The following is a 19,464-nucleotide window of genomic DNA, read 5'->3' as shown; positions in this document are numbered from 1 at the left end:
TAGAAAGGCTTGAGGATGTGGAAGGAGGGAAGACTCCTCTCCGTTACCTGGGATCTCATGCTGAAGCAAAGAGCCCAACCACCAGTCTCCATGGTGGAGCTTACGTCTCGTTCCTCTCCCCACACTGCAGCTACTCTGGGTTTGGTTTCTCCCCCTTGGGCAATTAGCCCGGACGGTGTCCCAGCTCAGCTTAAGGGGTTATTTTTATGTCTGATTAGCCTTCGAGTCCCCAGATACTCAAAAGAGAGATTTTGTTCCTTAATTTGCCTTTCTAGGCTAGCGGTCATTTGCTGCAGCCAGCCGGCCCTGGGAGCGGTCCGAACGGGCTGAGCCGTGGGCGGCCTGCGCAGGGCCCAGAGACCCACGCAGACCTGGCCTACGCGATGCTCCGGGAGGGGTTTTCCGTGCCGCGTGCGCGCTGCCTCTCTTCCCTGCCAGAGGGACGGCTACTCCTCTGGCCAGGGAAGAGCACTGGAGCCTTGAGTCCCATCAGGTGCCAGGCCCAGGTAACTGGAGCAGGAGCCCGGTGTACAGGGAGCACCTACAGTGCCCAGAGACAGGAGAGAAGGCCAGGCAGCTTGCACACGCCAGGCCCGCACACAGCAGGAGCCTTTCCCAGTCTAGCTACTTCTGTCATCCCCAGCTCCAGTCTGGTCCCTCTCCTGCCAGGCCAATTCTGTGTTCCCCAGGACACCTGCTAGTGCGCGAGCCACTCGCATAGGCTACCTCGGCTTCCTTGGAAAATCTTTCCACAGACCATCCCCAGCCAGGCCGCTCTTCCTGGCCTGCGCCCGAGCCTCTCTCCGGAGCTACCCAGCCCCGCCGCGGCCCACAGGGAGGAGCTGGGCTAATGTTCTGCTCAAACCCACGAGCAGCTCTGGGAGGCAAGGCAGGGAAGGGCAGAACGCCCCCTGCCCCACTGCCTAAGCAACCACCGCAATCGGGGGGCAGGCAGCAAATGCAGGCAGGGAAGAGGACTGAGGAAGCGAGAGGGGAGGGGTTTACAAGGCAGCCATCCAGAACAAAGCCTCTCGGACAGACCCAATGTACCCTCACAGTGCTTATGGACAAGGGAAGGGACTCTACCCTGCCACTCCCAGCTCGGGCTGTGGCCAGGAGTCCTAAGGCCATGAAGTACACCAGGCCCACACCACTTCCTGAATGAGCCCACACTTTCCAAAGGCTTGCTCTCAGCTGGAGTCACGCAGGAAGGAGAGAACAGCCACTGGCTCTCAGGAACACTGCCCCGGGGCTTTAGGAGGGCAGGCTGGGGACCCCAAGAACACGCCGGCTTCTCATACAGTTCGCAATGTCACCAAACTACACTAGCAATCAGCAGACATTCTACTAGCAACCCTGAGCCATTTAGGAACAGTCACAGCAAAGACAAACCCAGTGTCGTCTCCTTCAAGGACGCAAATGGGCTTGCTTTGTAGCGTCTTCCATTCCACGGTTTTCCTTTGCTTTGCTTTTGTGGGGAGCTGGGTCCTCTCCCTGCTCTCAGACAGGCACCTACACTTTAAGCTCATCACGTCCCTCAGCGTGGCAATTAGCTGCACGTGAGTCTGGGGGCCCGCAACACAGTGCCTTAGGAGCCTCTCCAGTCTCAATGGGTGAGAAGATGACTAGGGCTGGAGTTAGGGGAAAGAGGTCAGGTCACAGGAAGGGAGGTAAAGCAGGTGCTCTCCTTGCCTGTGCAATTTCTTAACGCAGCATCCAGTGAGCGGTTCTAGTGAACCGGGGTGCACAGGAAGCGGTATTGCAAACACCACGGACCCTTGCCAGCGCAGACACGGAGGAGTTCTACTCTGTGGCACTGGTTCCTATGGGACTGGCGAAAGGAAGCTCAAGCACATGGATGTAATGCATACCGTGTGCGCTACAGCCAGGGTTCCAGGACAGGAAGGTACAGCTGTGCCCTTTCATCGACTCTAGCAGCACTGCAGGCTTTCAAGAAGAGATTTCGTCTGTCATTCCAAATTCTAACTTGATTCTTACATAGCAAATTTCCTCAGGGAAGGAACTATATCCTTACTGCTGTCCTGAACAGCCCCAATTGTGATGTCAACACGCAGGTTGTGTGTGTATAACTACGTCAATGCAGCCTCGTTTTCAGGTTAAAAGCATCATTAATATGCCTGTTCAGAGAACATGCTGTGCAACTGACAAGCCCCCTTCCAAATAAAGGGATCACATCCCTTCCCTGTACCAGTCAGCCTTTGCCCAGCCGTCCCTATCCCGACAACGCTCAGCCGAGCTTTGCCTTTCAGTGTCAAGCCAGCATCCGCCGCAAGAGTCTCTGCTCGCCCCTTCACCAAGCAAAGCTCTCACTCGCTCACCAAGCATCTATCCCAGCCGCCAATCACGTTCACCTGACCTGTATCTAGATTTCATTTCTTCAGAGCCACATCCCAGAGCCATTTGAGCAACATCTACCTTCATCAATACACCCTCGCCGGCAAGCCTCAGAGCTCCCCGATTCTCACCAAGCCCCGCCCTCCCTTCAATAGTATGCCTAACCCTCTCCAAACCCAGGAGGGGTCTACGGTGCCCTTGCTCTGGATCCTGGAGGACTCTTAACAATCACATCCGCGATATTCACCCACTGCATCCCCTCTTAGTGGCTTCACTCTTTCCATATTCAGTTCATCCACACGGTGTCCTGAAGTTCACAAGAAACACACAGGCACATAAGAGGGTGCCAAGATTTTCTGAAGATGAGAAAAGTTAGGGTGAGAATGGGGCTCATTGCACTGCATACTCTTGCGTGGAAGGCTACAGACATTTCAGAATAGGAGTGGGAAAAACAGATGGGGATGGATAGCACCCCATCCACCCACACAGCCCTCCCTCCACCCCGCCCCAAACACAGCAGCAGAAACAGGACATTTCAACCTCACCTAGCGTTGGAGCCATAGTTGCCATAGGGTTGGTGGGATCCAGCTGGTAGGCACCCATCATGAACTGGGCATCAGAGGAAGTGCTGTCCATCTTCAGGTTGGGCAGGTTCATGTTTTGTGCCAAGTAGTACTGGTACAGCTCGGCCTCAGCTGGGGAGGGCAGGCTGCCAAGGCCCAAATGCCGGTTATGTTGGATTTGGGTCATGTTCTGCTGGAGCAGCATCATATTGTGCATGTGCTTCTCACTGGTCATGTGGATGCGAAGGTTCCTAGCGACGTTGGTTTCATAGTCACACACCTCACACCGCCAGGTGGGTTTGGTTTTTGGTTTGGTGGGGGAGGGGGCCCCACAGGTGCTACCAATGTTTGCTGCCGCAGCTGCTGCCGCTGCCGCAGCCGCTGCCGCTGCCCCGGCAGTGTGACTGAAGACTTGCTCCCCCCCTCCATTCTGCAGGTTTTGCATGTTGTTGAGATGCTTGTCGGACTGCATATGAATACTGAGGTTGCCTTTGGTAGTAGTGGAGTAGTTACAGACCTCACAGCGAAAAGGCTTGTAACCACAAGTGTAGCTCTCGCCCCGTGCCAAGCGGGGGTGCGGCTGCCCGCTCTTGCAGTACACACACGAGCCGCCTGGCTCGGGGTGCTTCTCCTTCATGTGCGCCTCAAGCGTCTGCTGGTATTTGTAGTGCCAATTGCACTTGGGACACTTGAGCGTCTTGCACGAGTTGCGCGAGTGCATCATGGTCATGTGGCCACCCAGTGACCGTGAGGAGCCCAAGACGGTGTCACACTTTGGGCACTCCACGCCACTCCCCGAGGGGCATTCCCCACCCCCAAGCTCACAGAGGGGACCAGCGTGCTGGTGATGGGAGAGGTAGCTCCCGTCCTCGCCCTCTGCACTCTCATTTGGTTCTGGTGCTGTGGCATTGTCTTTACTGGCACTTTCATCGATGAAGTCCAACCTCCTGCTGCCCTCTGCCACGCTGGCTCCACCACCCTCATTGTTAAAGCTTAAATGATTCCTCCTGTTTGCACCATCAAAGACAAAGGAAGAAGCAGAATTAGAACTCGAAGAAGCCGTGCCCCTCGACAGGGTCTGGAGCACGTTAGGCATTAAGGGAGAGTTAGAAATGCTTTGGTTTGAGAGAGCAGGGTCCTTTTTGCTGCTGCTACCTGCCACAGCCCCAGACTCTTCAAGGGGCCTATCTTCCAATTCATCCTCCAACTCGCTTGGAAACAGTCCTTTGCAACCCTCATCATCTTCCTCCTCCTCCTCCTCCTCCTCTTCCTCCTCTTCTTCCTCCTCCTCCTCCTCCTCCACATCCTCCTCCTCCTCCTCTTCCTCCATCTCCTCAGCTGGCTCTGCCTTTTCTGAGAGGCTGTCCTGGTCACCCATTTCTTGCTTCTCACTGTCGGCTGCCCTGGAGTCTTTCCCCTCAGAGGATTTGGTAGGGCTGGAAGCCAGCGGGCCCAGGGGGACTGAGGTAATTGGGGTTTTCAGAGCCGAGCTGGTCAGCCCACCAAGGTTCAAGAGGGCACCAGGCGCCAAGAGGCCTGACTGTGGCTGCTCTGCTCCACTGGCAGTGCCAGCCTGGAGAGCCTCTTCCCCCTCCATGCGAATGCCACTGAATTTACCATAAAAGCTGTGTCCAGGGCCTATGAGGTTAGCTGCTGAAACTAAAGGGTGTGGAAAGTTTTTGGTTTTTGGTTCCAGAAAACTTACAAGGGGTTCCTTGTCTTTGCCTATCCCTTGGATGATAGCGGAGATGTTCTTATTGCTAAGAATTTTCCGCTCCTCCTCACTCAGAGTCATTCGATGGTCATGCACTGCATGGGTCACAAACGAGCGGACATACCCAAAGGAGAGCTTGCACAAGAAACACATCAGTATGGGCTTCCTCTTCCCATAGAGCACAAAGCCATCAAACGTGGACAGGTCCACATTGTTGGGAACATCTTTGGATACACAGGAGCTTTTGGCAGAACCATCGCTGTTCAGGTAATCCTTGTTGCTTTTGTGCCGCACATCAAAAACGCGGAAGCTGTGCAAGACGGGGCTGATGCCCGTCAGGGCTGAGGTATTCGGGAAGGGCTGGTCTGAGCTCTCAAACCATTTCCCGAAGGATGAGGCTATGTGGAAAGTGTTAATGATCTGTGGGTACACGGGTGCAGCAGAGGAAGGTTCTCCTGGTTTGCCCCCAGCATTGGGTAGAGAGTTCAGAACGAACGAAGGGAGAGCCCCGTTGCCACTGCCACAGGCTCCCCCACTTTGGATCAACTGGCTGACGCTTTCAACAATGTACGCTGAGCCATCTGGCTGGTAGACTATTTCTCCAGCCAGGTTCTCCACATCACTCTCCTCCTCCCCCTCCTCACTGGTATCGCTCCCACTTTCCTCCCTCAGGGGAAGAGGTGGGCGGGCACCGGGGCAATGGTGCTCCATGTAGGTCTGTAAACTGGCGAAGGAGGCCAAGCATTCGTTGCAGCTGACCTCTTTGCTAGTGGACTCAGCGTTGGGGCCAGCTGAGTTGGTGCTGTCTGGAATGCGCTCATTAAAGGGGACCCTCAGGCTGTCTAGGGCCCCATGGTTTTCGGTTGTGGACTGCTCCATGCTACTGGGTTTGTCAGGGAGGTGGGTGCTCTTGAGTTCAGTCCATTGCTGGTGCTGAGGGATGCCACACCCATTGTCCTTCCCAGGGATGACAGGCGAGTCACAGCCTTCCATGGTAAGGCCTGCATGGAGCTTTCATTGCACCCACTACGGCTCGTACCTAAAGGCACAGAGAGAGGGGGGAGACAGAAAGAAAGAGAAAGGCGAGTGAGTTAGAGAAGGCACACATAGCACAGTCACGACAACACACAGCGCACCCCCAGAGCAGCAAAGGCCCTGGCGGGGAAACGGTGCCCCATTACACTCCGGAAAGGAAATGAGGATAACGCAAAGGGTCTGAGGCCAGGGAGAACCACTGCGGGGTGTTGGGCCGAAAGAGCACTAAAACCAGTTCCTCTCTGCAGAAGGAAAAGGCGGCCTTGCCCCTCTCTTGCTACTCGGTGGCGGAGGGAGGAAAAGGAAGAGTCAAGCCAGCGGCCCAGGGAATGGCCAGAGGTGTGGTGAGCCCATCACAGACTAGTAACTGCCCTGCGTTTCTAAGGAGCTTGGGCTCTTTTGTAGAACAATTCCATTTAAGTCCATTTTAAAACCAGAAAAGCCCTGGAGTGGAAACAGAACGGAGAAACCACTGAAATCCGTAAGGAACAGCTGCACCATTAAACCACCGCAGAGCTCAGACTCTCCTCCCTCCCCGGGGAGTCACACACAGCACGCGATTCCTGACCTCAGCGGTCCTGGTAAGCGCGAGAACGATCGCTGGGCCCTCCACACATCCACAAAGACCCAGACCAATCCCCAAGGTCCTCACACTCGCAGGGCGCTTCCGCTCTCCAGGACTGAGCTGCTTGGACACCTAGGTGGTCAGTCAGCCACACATGTAGCACTATTACACCCTGAAATGACGTGAGAACGTAGAAACTGCCAAGCAGGTCAAATCCAGGGTCTGTTTTGACCAGTATCCTGGGTTGGGGCTAATTCCAGTTGCTCAGAGGAGGCAACAAACCCCTATGTGAACAGCCTGCCCCTGGGTACAGCTTCTTTTCAACCCTCCTGAGTTCAGGGTTGGCGTATGCTCTGAAGCGTGAGAATTTACACCACACCCATTTCTGTCTGTTGTCCTTGTCAGCTGTACGTGGCTAATTCTTTTTGAATCCTATTAAGACCTTGGTCTCGGTGATAGTTTGTGGCAATGAGTTCAGCAGGTTAATCATGCATTATTAAAAACATGATTTCCCTTTGTTTTAAACATGCTACCCTCCAATTTCATTGGGCACCCTCTCCTGCTTACACGATGTAAAGAGGAATAATGGAAAGGCTAAATGCCCCCTCTAGAGCATCAAAGAGTAAATGATGGGACAAAGGGCAATCAGATGACAGGGAACACCTTCTCCAAGACAAATGGACTGATCTCTCTCACTCCCACACAGGCGCGACAGGGAATCCCTTTGGATTCCGGTATTATACTGCTTCACATAACGTTCTGTCAGCTTGGACTGGAAACTGGTCACAAGACGCAGTGACAGTGAAAGAGATGGCTGCTCCCAACTTCTCCCTCAAGTTCATTTGAACGGCCCTTCCCAAACTGACACCTCACCATGGCAACCCCAGCTATGGGCAATGCAGGCCCCAGTCTGTAAATGAAGGAGAGGACACGGCAATCCAACGCGGAGACACGCGCGTGCCTTGCAGCATTTCACAGAGTTAACTGTGCTAGCTCTAAGCAGGTCTTACAATCCCTTTACCGCACGTGCATCAGTACAGAGCACTGGGTGTGCTGGGCGTGGATCGGTGCATCCTACCACGCCCTACTCTAGAGATCCCTCCGGGCGCTGTCCATTAGCCCCTTCTCGCTAAACCTGCCTGTTGTTCAAAACCAGTGGTCATTAAACCCTTCTTGCACTGATGACTCTCAGAGTTATCTCGCTTCTTTGGACAAGTCTCCTTAGACATCCCTTCACGGATTGCCAGCTGGCAACTCAACTCTACTTGCCCCAAGCAACATGACCTTCCTCTCCCAACTCCCATCAGTCACCACCACCTCTCTCCTCCTCACTCGGCACCCAAAACTCGACTTCTCTCTAGGCCCACACATTCGAGCAGTGTAAATCCTACCACCACTTTCTGTTCAACAGCTTTAAGGGTCAGTTTTATCTATAAAACGCACCCAAGGCCCTCAATAGCTCACGTCTTTACTATTCAATCCATCTCCTTTCTGTCTTTAACACAGGCCACCTCATCGATGCAAAATGCTGCTGGAGAAGTCACCGTACTGGCTTGTCATTTCAGCCATGCCCCCATACATTCCTTTGTATTTTGGCACAGGTCCCTTCCCTACCGTATCAAACAAAATACTTGGCCGGATGCTGACGGTTCTTCATGAGCTACCCACTTCTCACCTCCAATGCTCCTGAACCTCCAACCCCCATCCCTGGGCTGCAGCTGTCAGCCACAATTACCAATTGGACGCTTTTTCCAACAAGCATCTTGGTGCTCTCTCCCAAGAGGCCTGCCACTGATTCATGGAGATGTACCCTGGAGAAACCCACCGCAGCAGCACCTCATCCCCTGTCCTTGGAATCCAAGTACAGCACGAGACCGGCAAACCCTAGATGAGGCAGCTGGCGTCCAGTGGCTGCTGCATACTCTATCACCCATGTCTCACTATCACCTTGTGATCCCACAATCTGCCCACCCACAGGTGGTCTCGTCTTCAAGCTCTTTGGGCCAGGGAGAGTCTCTTTGGTACATACGTACACAAGGTGCCAAGCACAACAAGGCATTAGCCCTGGACCAGGGCCACTAGACAGGACCACAATGCAAACAGCCCCCAAAACTGACTGACAAACAGCAGGAGCTTGCTGTGGGATATGGCGGCCAATCCCCATTTTTGATGGTGTAAAGAGGCATCACCCCACAGATCACAAGCTCATCGGACTAGAATGGACCTCAGGAGATCATCAAGTCCAGTCCCCTGCCCTCATGGCAGGACCAAGCACCATCTAAGACCATCCCTGACAGGTGTCTGTCTAACCTGGTCTTTAACATCTCCAGTGACAGAGATTCCACAACTTCCCTGGGCAACTTATTCCAGTGCTTAATCACCCTGACAGGCAGGCAGTTTTTTCTAATGTCCAACCTAAACCTCCCTTGCTGCAGTTTAAGTCCCTTGATTCTTGTCCTGTCCTCAGAGACCAAGGAGAACAATTTTTCTCCCTCCTCCTTGTTACATCCTTTTAGATACTTGAAAGTGGTTATGTCTGAGTCTTCTCTTTTCTAGACTAAACCCCAATTCTTTCAATCTTCCTTCATAAATCATGTTTTCCAAACCTTTAGTATTTTTGTTGCTCTTCTCTGGATCTTCTCCAGTTTCTCCACATCTTTCCTGAAGTGTGGTGCCCAAAACTGCACATAAGACTCCAATTGAGGCCTAATCAGCGCAGAGCAGAGCGGAAGAATGACTTCTCGTGTCTTGCTCACAATACTCCTATTAATCATGCATCCCATGCTTTTATTTATTTATTTATTTGCGACCGTCACACTGTTGACCCTGTCTGGAAGTTCCACCTTCTGGCCTGCCGCTGGCTAGCTGTTTGATCATGTTCACTCCCCAAAGCTCTCTGATTTGGGTGGGGGGGAAGGACTCTCTGTATCTGCCTAAAATCTTCCAGCCTCTACAAAGGTAGCTGGGAAGCCATCGTCAGTAATCTCTTGGGAATCAAAGTCAGTCTGTGAAAGATTTATTTTGTTTGTAATGTGCATACAGACGATCATTCCCATTAACGCAATATTACTCTCTTAAACGAGAGTTAAAGTAGCAGGGACAGAACTAAAATAAGGAAACAGTTGGCCTCTTAAATATTTAAAGCCAAGGAATAGAGCCGTTCCAAATTCTAGACTCTTTCTGGGAATGCATCTGATTGGCTGGAAGATGCCTGATTGACAGCTTGGGCCAAAAGGGTTAGCAGGGCCAATGGGGTGGGAGGGTTAACAGCCTGATTGTAAAATCAATGTCATAAATGCTTGGTAAGTTACAGAAACATGCGGGAAGAGGAGGCCGCGATTGATAAAGGACTGCGGCTTTGATGCTGCACAGGGGACTTGTTTATTGACAGACAAGCCAATCTCTTCTCCAAGCCAAGCCAGGCCAGAGAAACCTGCAAGCATTTACCAATTAATTGGTGGGCTTTGCTGCCTGTGAGTTGCTCCCCACTCCATCCCACCCCCCAGCCAGTTAACCAGCTAAGGAGATGCTGCTTAAAGAATTCCCTTCCTTTTGCCTTTGGTTTTCTGAATTTTGGAAGGCTGCTAGTGAGACATTCCTGAGCCACAATGCCCTGAATGTAGCATTTCCATTGGCCCTGAACAGGTCTTTGTCCTCTCTGTTCTGTGATTGGGAACGCTCTTGCCCTCTCCTTTCAGCCCCAAGAACAGACCAACTTTCCTGGGCTGGGACCAAGAAAGAACAGGTACAGAGAGCTGCCCAGTCCCATACGAACTGCTGAGTTCAGCTCTTTCTCTGAGTTGCCTATTTAAAGCTAACTGGGGAGGTCCTCATACTAGGTCACTATTGGGGTCTTGGGTCTTCTTCTAGGCCCAGACCTAACCCATCTGCCACCTCTGGCTGACAAGGAGCACAGGCAACAAGATGTACAAAGACCGCAGAGCCCTCCTGCAGACGCAGCTTTTGGACGTTTTCTAAGCCTCTGACAGTTCTCTCCCCTCCTCTTGTTTATCAGCCAGTCAATAAGGAAAGGTCGTTCTTACTTAAGGAGGCAGAAGTCAACTCGTCAGGTCGATCAGCACTCTTGTCTGTAAACACGGGTTCCCATAAAATCAATGAGGTTCAGTCAGTGAGAGAACAGTGTGAGAACCCAAGGGTCCCCTGTGCTGTCACACACTGCACAGGGAGCTGAATTAAACCGCTGGCCTCTTCTCTCCGCTGCGTCACAGAAACCTCACAACTAGCCTTCAGGCTTTGGCCACCCTCAGCTCTGTCAGCCACACACCTGAGTCTAGCCCTCCCTGGCCCGATGTTCTCCCTCTTACATCTCTGCAGCTCAAGGCCTCCCAGAACGCTGACGGGGCGTGTCTGGGGATTAGAGGTGAGGAATTATGGGGCAGCAGCTTCAGCCACAAGAACAGCAAACCCTTGTTTCTAGGCCTAAACCTCAGGCAGGCTTAGGCCTAGTACAACACTCAAATGGATACTAAAGTGACACTAAAAATGCTTCTGGTACTTCACCAAGCGCCTCCACTAACCACAAAAGTTCCTTCGGCAGCCCCTTGCCTGTCCAGAACGTGCCGTTAATCCCAGCTTCTCACTGGGTGATTTCAGACAGCGCTCACTCCAGGCCCGTACCTGGAGGGGGGGGGGCGTTCACCCCGTGCCCCCTCCCCCAGTAAGCATGCTCCAGCCAGCTCGAGCCTCCCTCCCCCGTGCTCTGACCAGCAGAGAAGGCTGGGGCATTTCCCCACTTACTTGGGGGGACACCAGGGGGTGCAGTCATACCCTTGTGGAACACATTTACAAAGCCCCCCCGAAATTCCTGCATACAGGCCTGCTTTCCCCCCCGAATCCACCTCCCCCCCAAAATGATGCTTCCTGCAATATTTCCACCACTCGCAGCTGGTACGAAGCCAGCTTCCTTCACCGTGCTTCAGCAGAGAGCTGACCTCTGGGGCCGGGTCTGGTACTCCGGCTGCCACAACCCTGGAGGCAGAGAATGGGAACGGGAAGGAGGAGGGGTTCCTACTGTTGCCCAAGCTTCCCGAGAATTAAATACGAACAGCCGTGCTGTGTAATTTTAAATTGTTAATTAGCACAGGGTTAATTAGGCGGCCCTTTCACAAGAGGCTGTTTGGCAGTAAACCAAGCCTGGGAGCAATGAGAAAGGAGAGACAGCGAGGGGCCGTTCTCTACCAATCCATGGCCCCCAGGACAAGGGGAGCCGCGTCAGGTGAACACTGGCAGCCGCCTGCCACTGCTGGCCATGACCCTGCCCGACGCCCGGAGCCACCACCCTGCCCAGCTGCCTGCTGCCCAACTCAGAGCTCTGGAGAGTGAGGAAAGGGAAGGGTCGACTAGTCGACGGAAGGCCTGCTCCGTCCAGGCTTGCGCCATGTGACATGCATTGGGATAGGTCTGAGCCTTGCCTTCAGGGAGGGCGAGTCCTGGCGCACAGTTCTGCAGGCACCAGCAGCTCACTGGTCCCCAGTGGGAGAAGCTCTGTAACAAAAGCTTTAGCTCTGTAAATACGCTCCCACCCCTTCTGGCAACCGTCGTGGCATGAATCACTCGCTGCAGTGCTACCGCACCCCGTCCCACCGCCTCACTACAGCCAGCGGGCAGCTGGCCCCGCCCCGCAGGCTCACTCGAGCTCCCCGCAGCTTATTCCTGAGCACAGGGCAGCCGCACAGATATGCTGGCGTGGGGCATGCGCAGGAGGAGGAGAAGGAAAATATGAAGTCGGAGACTCCTGGTAGACCAGGAAAGTGTGACGGGGCAGATGTTCCAAAATCAAAGGACACGCTTTGGGGCAGCCTCCCCTTTCCAAGGCTGCTTGCCGAAGGGCATGCTCAGGAGCACAGAGCAAGCTACGTGGTCAGCGTCGCGCCTTCTGCCACTGGAATCAAAGGGTGCGTCTAGCCAGCTGGCTAAGCTTGCTCCTCGGTTCCCAGACTCCAAGGGCAGAGGGGCGCTCACCTGACCTCCTGTGTAACACAGCTGAGACCAGCCCCCAAATAATCCCAGCCACAGATTGTACACAAACATCCCATCCGCAATTCACAGTGGTCAGCGATGGGGACTCTGCCAGGGCCCCGGAGAACGGGTCCAGCAGTTCTCACCTTTCAGACCTGAGCCTATTTCCAGCCTCTCTGCCAAGCTCTAACTTCAGGAACTAGAAGCTGGGCTTGGTAGGTGGGGGCAAGACCTCGGACATGGCCCCCCGGGTGCCAGGACTTCTTAGGGATGAAATACAGGTTGGGACTCCCTGGTCCAGCAACATCCGTCAACTGGAACAACCACATGATTGCTAGACCAGAGAGCCCAGCTGCAGAGGCTGAGAGTGGTGGGAAGCAAAGCCGGTTTGGTCGGTGGCAGCCTGCAGGGACCTGAGGGGCAGAGAGTCCCGGGAGCAGCCAGCGGCACCACCCCCCTACGTGGGACTGGGGCCGGGGGGACCCCGGGAGCAGCCGGCAGCGCCGCCCCCGCACGTGGAGCCAGAGGACCCCAGGAGCAGCCGGCGGCAACGCCGCCCCCGCGCGTGGGGCCGGGGGGACCCCGGGAGCAGCCGGCAGCGCCGCCCCCGCGCGTGGGACTGGGGCCAGGGGGACCCCGGGAGCAGCCGGCAGAGGCAGCGGCAGCAGCGCCACCCCCGCGCGTGGGACTGGGGCCAGGGGGACCCCGGGAGCAGCCGGCAGCGCCGCCCCCGCGCGTGGGACTGGGGCCAGGGGGACCCCGGGAGCAGCCGGCAGCGCCGCCCCCGCGCGTGGAGCCAGAGGACCCCGGGAGCAGCCGGCAGCGCCGCCCCCGCGCGTGGAGCCAGAGGACCCCGGGAGCAGCCGGCAGCGGCGCCCCCGCGCGTGGGACTGGGGCCAGGGGGACCCCGGGAGCAGCCGGCAGCGGCAGCGGCAGCGGCAGCAGCGCCGCCCCCGCGCGTGGGACTGGGGCCAGGGGGACCCCGGGAGCAGCCGGCAGCGCCGCCCCCGCGCGTGGGACTGGGGCCAGGGGGACCCCGGGAGCAGTCGGCGGAGGCAGCGGCAGCAGCGCCGCCCCCGCACGTGGGACTGGGGCCGGGGGGGACCCCAGGAGCGGCCGGCGCCATCACCATGTATGGGGCCAGGAACCCCAGGAGTAGCCTGGCCAGCAGGCTGGGGGCAGAAGACACAGGCAGGTGAGCCACAGGAGGTCAGGTCGCCAGAGTCTCCCACGGCGGCTGCCAGTAGAGCACCAGACCCACCCCCTGGCAAATTCCTTTTTTCGGGATCACTATGGTCCCAAGGGCACAGGAGGTTCAAGCGGTATAGGGTACTCATCCCCCCCTCTCCCCCGGTATACCCTTCTCCCTCTATTGCTAATGCTTTTCTAGCATCTTTTGAAGGGAAGCAAAAGGCAACAGGCACCGAGCAGGTAATTCTGGTCCTGCTTTCTTATACACAGTAAGCAACAACCCCTATTTTCTCATTTGTGTAAGCATGCCAACTCCAAAGCACAAGAGGGGACTCCTAAGGATGACCCAGAAGCAGCTCCTCCCATGAGGACCCTTACATTTATTTCTAGTGTTCCTAGCTTGATTCTCCTACCAACAGGAAACCTTGTGGAGAGAGTGAAAGCAACTAACACGGCCCCAACAACTCTTGGGGGGACGGGGTGGAGGCTCTGGAGCACAGAGCCTTTCTGTACATCCACGCCATACGTGCAAAAATGAGGCACAGCTCTCCGCCGCCGTAGACAGAGCAGCTATATAAAGCAGCTACCCCAAGACTTGCAGGGCTCCAGTTACCACAGCTCCTCCAGGAAGTAACAATAGTACAGGGGGGTCCTGGCCAATCACTGAGGTTCTAAAAGCTGCAGAGAGGTACCAGCTCCTCTGTCTTCTGGTTCGGACAGGATTCGCCAGAGACCGAGCGACCGAGGAACACCATTCGGATACACAGCTCGGGGCCTTCGCTCCCATTCTGGCTCTAACAAGGATGATCTTGTAAGCACAGGGAGAACCCACTGGTGTGTTTTGAGGGGCTAACACCTACCAGAGCCCTTGCTTGGAATCAGGTGGCTATCTCAAGTGAGCCTCTCTGCAGGTGTCTAGGTGATTTTCTTGGTTTCATGTTTGCTTTTTAGTGCTTTTACCTTAAGAATAATGTGCTTGCTGTGTGATAACAAGTGATAGCCCTCAGAAGAGAGCACAGTGCAAGCAGCAATCTGCTTTGCTGGAGATAACTAGAGGCAGACAGCTGGGCAGTCTTAAAATCCTTTGTCAGGAGGGAGAGAGAGGTGGTCCTCTGGCCCTAGCAAGTAACAGCCAGGAGCTGGAAACCTGGAAGCAGGTGCCCTCAATGGAGGGAAATGCAAAGAGGCACATTCATGCAATGCTCAGCATGTGCGCTTTGTTACAGGGATACCAAAACCCAGCACTGCTCATTCAGAACAGACCTCGTGTGCTGGAGAGTCACAGAGCTCCAGGCAGGTCCGCTGAAGGCGGCAGGATGCTGTTGGGTGCTATGTAAAATATACGATGGGAAACACAGGTTTGGGAAAGTACCAGGTTTTCAGAGTATCCAGAACACACAGTACAACCATCTAACACCACCTCTGTAAAATCTGTTAATTGTAAGCGGGAGAGGGAAGCAAAGTGTATTTTTACTTTGCTTAATACTTAGGTTATAAATATTCTTGTAACTTTTGGGGCACTCTAAGCACCGCTCCTGGTTGAGGCCCACCTTTGAGGTCTGTACGTGGAGAGTCCTGGGCTGGAGAAGTGCCTTTTCTTTGCCCCAGGAAATGCCATGGTGACTGGTGAAAACCCCCAATTCCCTCTGGCACTAGCAAACCTCCGGAGAGATGTGGCACCGCCAACACAGCAGCCACAGCAAGAGTCTCATGTTGGACCAAGCTGCCAGCACAGCAGCAGCAACAACTGCACACACTGGACTGGAGGCCAGGCTCCTCCCGACTGTCCCCTGAACCCAATACCCAGCCCTAGCAGCCCCCCTTTCTCCTCCACCAATTCTTCATAGCTCCTGCACCGCTGCTGATGCATTATGCATCCCCATATTTTCTAATCTTCCCTTGTTAAAAGGTGACGCATCTCCCAGGCAGGGTCAGCAATGAAAAATGCAAGCAGATGGGCTGGTTGGAACAGACGGGTACAGGGTGTTGGCGTTTCTAGCCCCTTGCGAGGAGAGGCTGGGCGCACCGGGGCATTGTGGGAAAGAAGCTATTTGCATATATATTTGCATGGATATGCAACCACATTTAAGTTGCAGCCCTCAGCATGTGCTGAGAGTATATTGTGGGCCCCAGGCCTTCCAAAGTTGAGTAGCCCTGCCTTCCATCATTTGGGATTGTGAATAAGCCACCTCGCAGCAATGCAATTTCCATGGAGCTAAGCACAAGTCAGGAAAGTGTTAGGTCGGCTTCTCCCACCAACACAGCTACTGCCTCTTGCTGAGATGGATTTATTATGGCAAATGGAGAGCTCTCTCGGTGGCATCGACTCTTCAGCAGATGTGACACTCCTCGTGCAAGCTAGCCCTTGAACGAACCCTAAAACACACTGGGGGAGGAGGCGAGTGCCCTCTCAGGGAATTGCACCAATCTATCTAGACCAGCTTAACTATATCGCTGTAGCGTGTCTATAATTTCATAAGAACGACCACCCTGGGTCAAGACCAACGGTCCATCCACCCCAGTGTCCCGGCTGCCGCTGGTGGCCAGTACCAGATGCCCCAGAGGGAATGAACTAACAGCTAGTCTTTCCCTAGTCTGACCAACACAGGCTAGGGCCACCTTTCCTGCCCATGCTGGCTAATAGCCTTTGATGGACCTGTCCTTCTTGAATTAATCTAACTTTTTTGAACCCTGGTATAGTCTTGGCCTTCACAACAGCCTCTGGCAGGGAGTTCCATAGGTTAATTGTGTGTTGTGTGGAAAATACTTCCCTTTGTTTTACACCTGCTGCCTATTAATTTCATTGGGAGAGCCCTAGTTCTTGTGCTATGAGAAGCAGCAAATAGCAATTCCTTAACCTCACCCTAGTCATGACTTTATAGCCCTCAATCATGTCACATACTTTCTGAAAATCTAAATACATTAGGCCCAATAGATCTGCCTTGCCCACAGGCTTGTTGACCCCCTCAAAGAACTTCCCATGCAGACAAGCCCTTCTGCTTCTGTGCAACCATGTAAAGACATGAAAATGTCTAAAGCAGGCTGGTCCCATGGGCAGGGCATGGACCCAGCCCTCTGCGACTGGAGACAGACATGGTGTCACTTTAGAGGCAGCTGTCTTATTAAAACAAAGGCCCCTGAGTACAGGAACCAGTGGGCCGCAACAGGCTGAATCCCAGTCCGGGCTGCAGGCTCTCCTGGCCCATGCCCCACGCTGCCAGGTTTTGCAACCCTAATGCAGTACGATAGGCAACAACCTCGTGCTGTGACACAACAGGTCCAAGTTCCAGGATGCGTCTAGAGCAGCTGCAGGCAGATTCCAGAGCTCAGCCAAGAACACGTACACACGAGATTCAGGGGTCTCAAGTCTGAACTGCCAGGAGATTGGGGGGGGAGGGGGGAGAGTTACTGAACGTCGCTCTTCCAGTATCCAGGGCTCAGTGTTACTCTGCTCTTCTGCCTCTTGCTCACTGTGGGATTTTATTTTTATTTCTATTACCCTCTCACGCCAGACGAGCTGATTTTACCGGAACTGACACGGCTGGAAGCTACAGCCATACATGGAGCCTCTGAGGAGGTGATGCAATTTCATTTTCATTGATCAGAAATTAGCAGGGCAGTAACTGATGGGAAATTCCATTTGGAGAAATATCAGGCCATGAGACCAAACTTCCTACTTAAACCCCAGGCAGCACTGCTTTCCTCGCACTCTGGTCACAGGGACCCTAGGAAAAGAAAGCCCACATCTTCCTCCCCAAACAGAGCAACTCCGAAGTGCTGTTCTGGAGCGGATGCTACGGCCAGGCTGTTAAAATGCTGCAAGGGACTCACGTAGCTTACACACAGTCAAGACCTTTGTGCAGGATGCAGAACCCAGGGGCTCCCAAATCTGTATCCATCCCACCGCGGGGAAAGGAGCATGCGGGGGACACTGGGTGCCAGCTGAAAACAACTCTATACCAGTAAATTACACGATTCTCATGCAGCCTCTGAAGACCATGGGACTCGGGAGGGGAGACTTCAGGGCCTTGACAGAAATTCTTACTCCAGTAAGAGTGCGGAACTCCTGACAATTTCTAAGGCGAGTGGGGTGGTTTCGCCCACAGACATCCTCTCCCAGAAGCGAGGGACAGAGCCCACACTCCATGCTCAGAAAAAACCTCTTGCGTGTCAACTGTTCTACATTGGTATAAGGGTGTAAGTAGCGATCACAGCCAGAATCCAGCAAGCAGAGAAAGCAGAGGGAACGGGAGACACGAGTCATATTCTAATCCAATTGCCCTATTTGTTTTCAATTCCATCTCCCAAAAATGCATCAGGCTTTACACTCCTCGTTTAGAGCCTGCTATGAGACACTGTAGGGTTACCGCTAGTTTTGGCTTGGCCTGCTGTTAAATTCCTGCCCTGGCCTAGACTGAACACACAGCCCTTGTTCCTGCGCCGGTGAAAGCGGCAGGCCCTCCCAGCAGAGCAGGGGTTAACGTGGGCTAACCGCAGCACAGTTGTTAAGGTAATCAATACCACTGAGATACTAAAGCAGAGTAAGCCACATTATTGATTGCCAAGCAGATGATAAAACTGTTTATTATGATAATTGCTGGGTGCCTGCAAGATGGTACTAGAGCTTCTCTGAGCCTTTTACGAAACTCACACAGAACTGCCAGGCCAGAGTCTCCGATCTGAAAACCACGCAGAGGGGGCAAAGCCCCTCAATGCCACAGCAACGCAAAGCAGCAGCCCTGAGTTAGCTTCATCTCAGAGTCACTGCTTGGACACGTCCCCATCCCGGAGCAGTAGTAGAATAGGCTCGGGGGGCTCTGCTATGTCCGCCGCCCCCAGCTTGCAAGGGTTTTGGAGGAAGCTTTTGATTCCCTATTCCCCATACAGCCCAGGGGGCAGCATGTGCTACTCCGCTTACCCACAGCTGACTCAGAAAATACCAAAAGCCTCTTCCGGACCTGCTGAAACAGACACCTCTCCCTGGGCAGCCTGGAGTGTGTGGAGGGGCAGAGTCAGGTAGGGGAGGGCCCTCGGGGGGATGTGGAATGGGTAGAGCCAAGGCTAGCCTCCCTGAAGGGGCAGCCCCTCTTTTGAGGGGGGTCAGCGCAGTGCTCACTGAACATTTTCCTCTTCCCCCCACGGCTGCCTTAGCGTGCGTGAAAGCAGGATACATTACACGCTGAGGCCAGGTCTGCGCTAGGAGGACTTGCTGACATAATTGTTCCTGGTTTTGGGGGGGGGGGGGGGGGGGGAGAAGAGTAATTGACATAGCTATGCCCATAGATGCTGCTTTGCCAGAATCGCTTGTGTCCACTGGGGAGCTGTTTTAGCGATATTGGGAAAGGACTAAGGATGTGAAGTCAGGCTGAAAGGTACCCGGGTAACCACTGCAAATCTTAGTGGTTACACAGGCTGCGGGCTCTGCTTTATACTGCACACGTATTTGAGCCTGCAGCAAAGCCCCCCGCCCCCCAGGGTTTGGGGGAGGAGACTAGGGGGCAGGAGAGGGTGTGGAATTGGAGAAGGAGTTTGGGTGAAGCAAGGGATGGTGGGGTCTACGGCTGGGGCTTGGGGTGCAGGAGAGGATTCGGGCTGGGGGGATGTAGCGGGGGGGCAGGGTCTGGAAGGGAGCTGTGACCTGAGGGAGTGGGGTGCAGAGGGTGGCGTGGTGACCTGGGGCAGGGCGCTGGAGCGGGAGGGACCGGGATGCCAGACTCAGGCTCTGGCTGGGAGATGCTTACCTAGGCGGCTCCTGGCCAGCAGCCCTGCAGGACCCTGAGGAAGGCCCTCTGCCTGCCACAGCCCCAGGCTGCTTAAAATGGCCGGCAGATCCTGTGGCTCTCTGCTCGGGGCCCCATGCACTGCCCCAACCCACAGCAAAATCTGAGCTCTCATTGGCTGGTTCCCACAACGCCTCATCCTCAGAGCAGAGCGTGGGGCTGTTCAAGCAGTTGGCCGTTGTGTTTGAGGGGTTGGTGGCAGTGGCCTGCCAGAATCACAGCACTGTCAACGAAGTCTCCTGGGTAAAAACACCCCACCACCGGAGACCCAAGAGTCTGTCA

The 19,464-nt window shown here is 54.5% G+C and overlaps 1 protein-coding gene across 4 annotated transcripts in view; it reads right to left on the bottom strand.

Annotated features, from left to right (window-relative positions):
* ZFHX3 (zinc finger homeobox 3) overlaps positions 1-19,464 on the bottom strand; it is an 866,714-nt gene that overhangs the window by 181,721 nt on the left and 665,529 nt on the right. For 3 of the 4 annotated variants that reach the window (XM_075939759.2, XM_075939762.2, XM_089781574.1), the window contains one exon: positions 2,901-5,671. The exons of the other annotated variant lie outside the window; for it this stretch is intronic. In XM_075939759.2, coding sequence (XP_075795874.2) covers positions 2,901-5,625 — 2,725 coding nt within the window. In that variant the 5' untranslated portion in view covers positions 5,626-5,671. The remainder of the gene's footprint in view (positions 1-2,900; positions 5,672-19,464) is intronic. 4 annotated transcript variants of the gene reach the window in all.

Source organism: Pelodiscus sinensis, chromosome 12 (assembly GCF_052426305.1).
Source record: "Pelodiscus sinensis isolate ZL-2025 chromosome 12, ASM5242630v1, whole genome shotgun sequence".
NCBI classification, from domain to species: domain Eukaryota; kingdom Metazoa; phylum Chordata; order Testudines; family Trionychidae; genus Pelodiscus; species Pelodiscus sinensis.
This window is presented reverse-complemented; position numbering and strand designations above follow the sequence as displayed.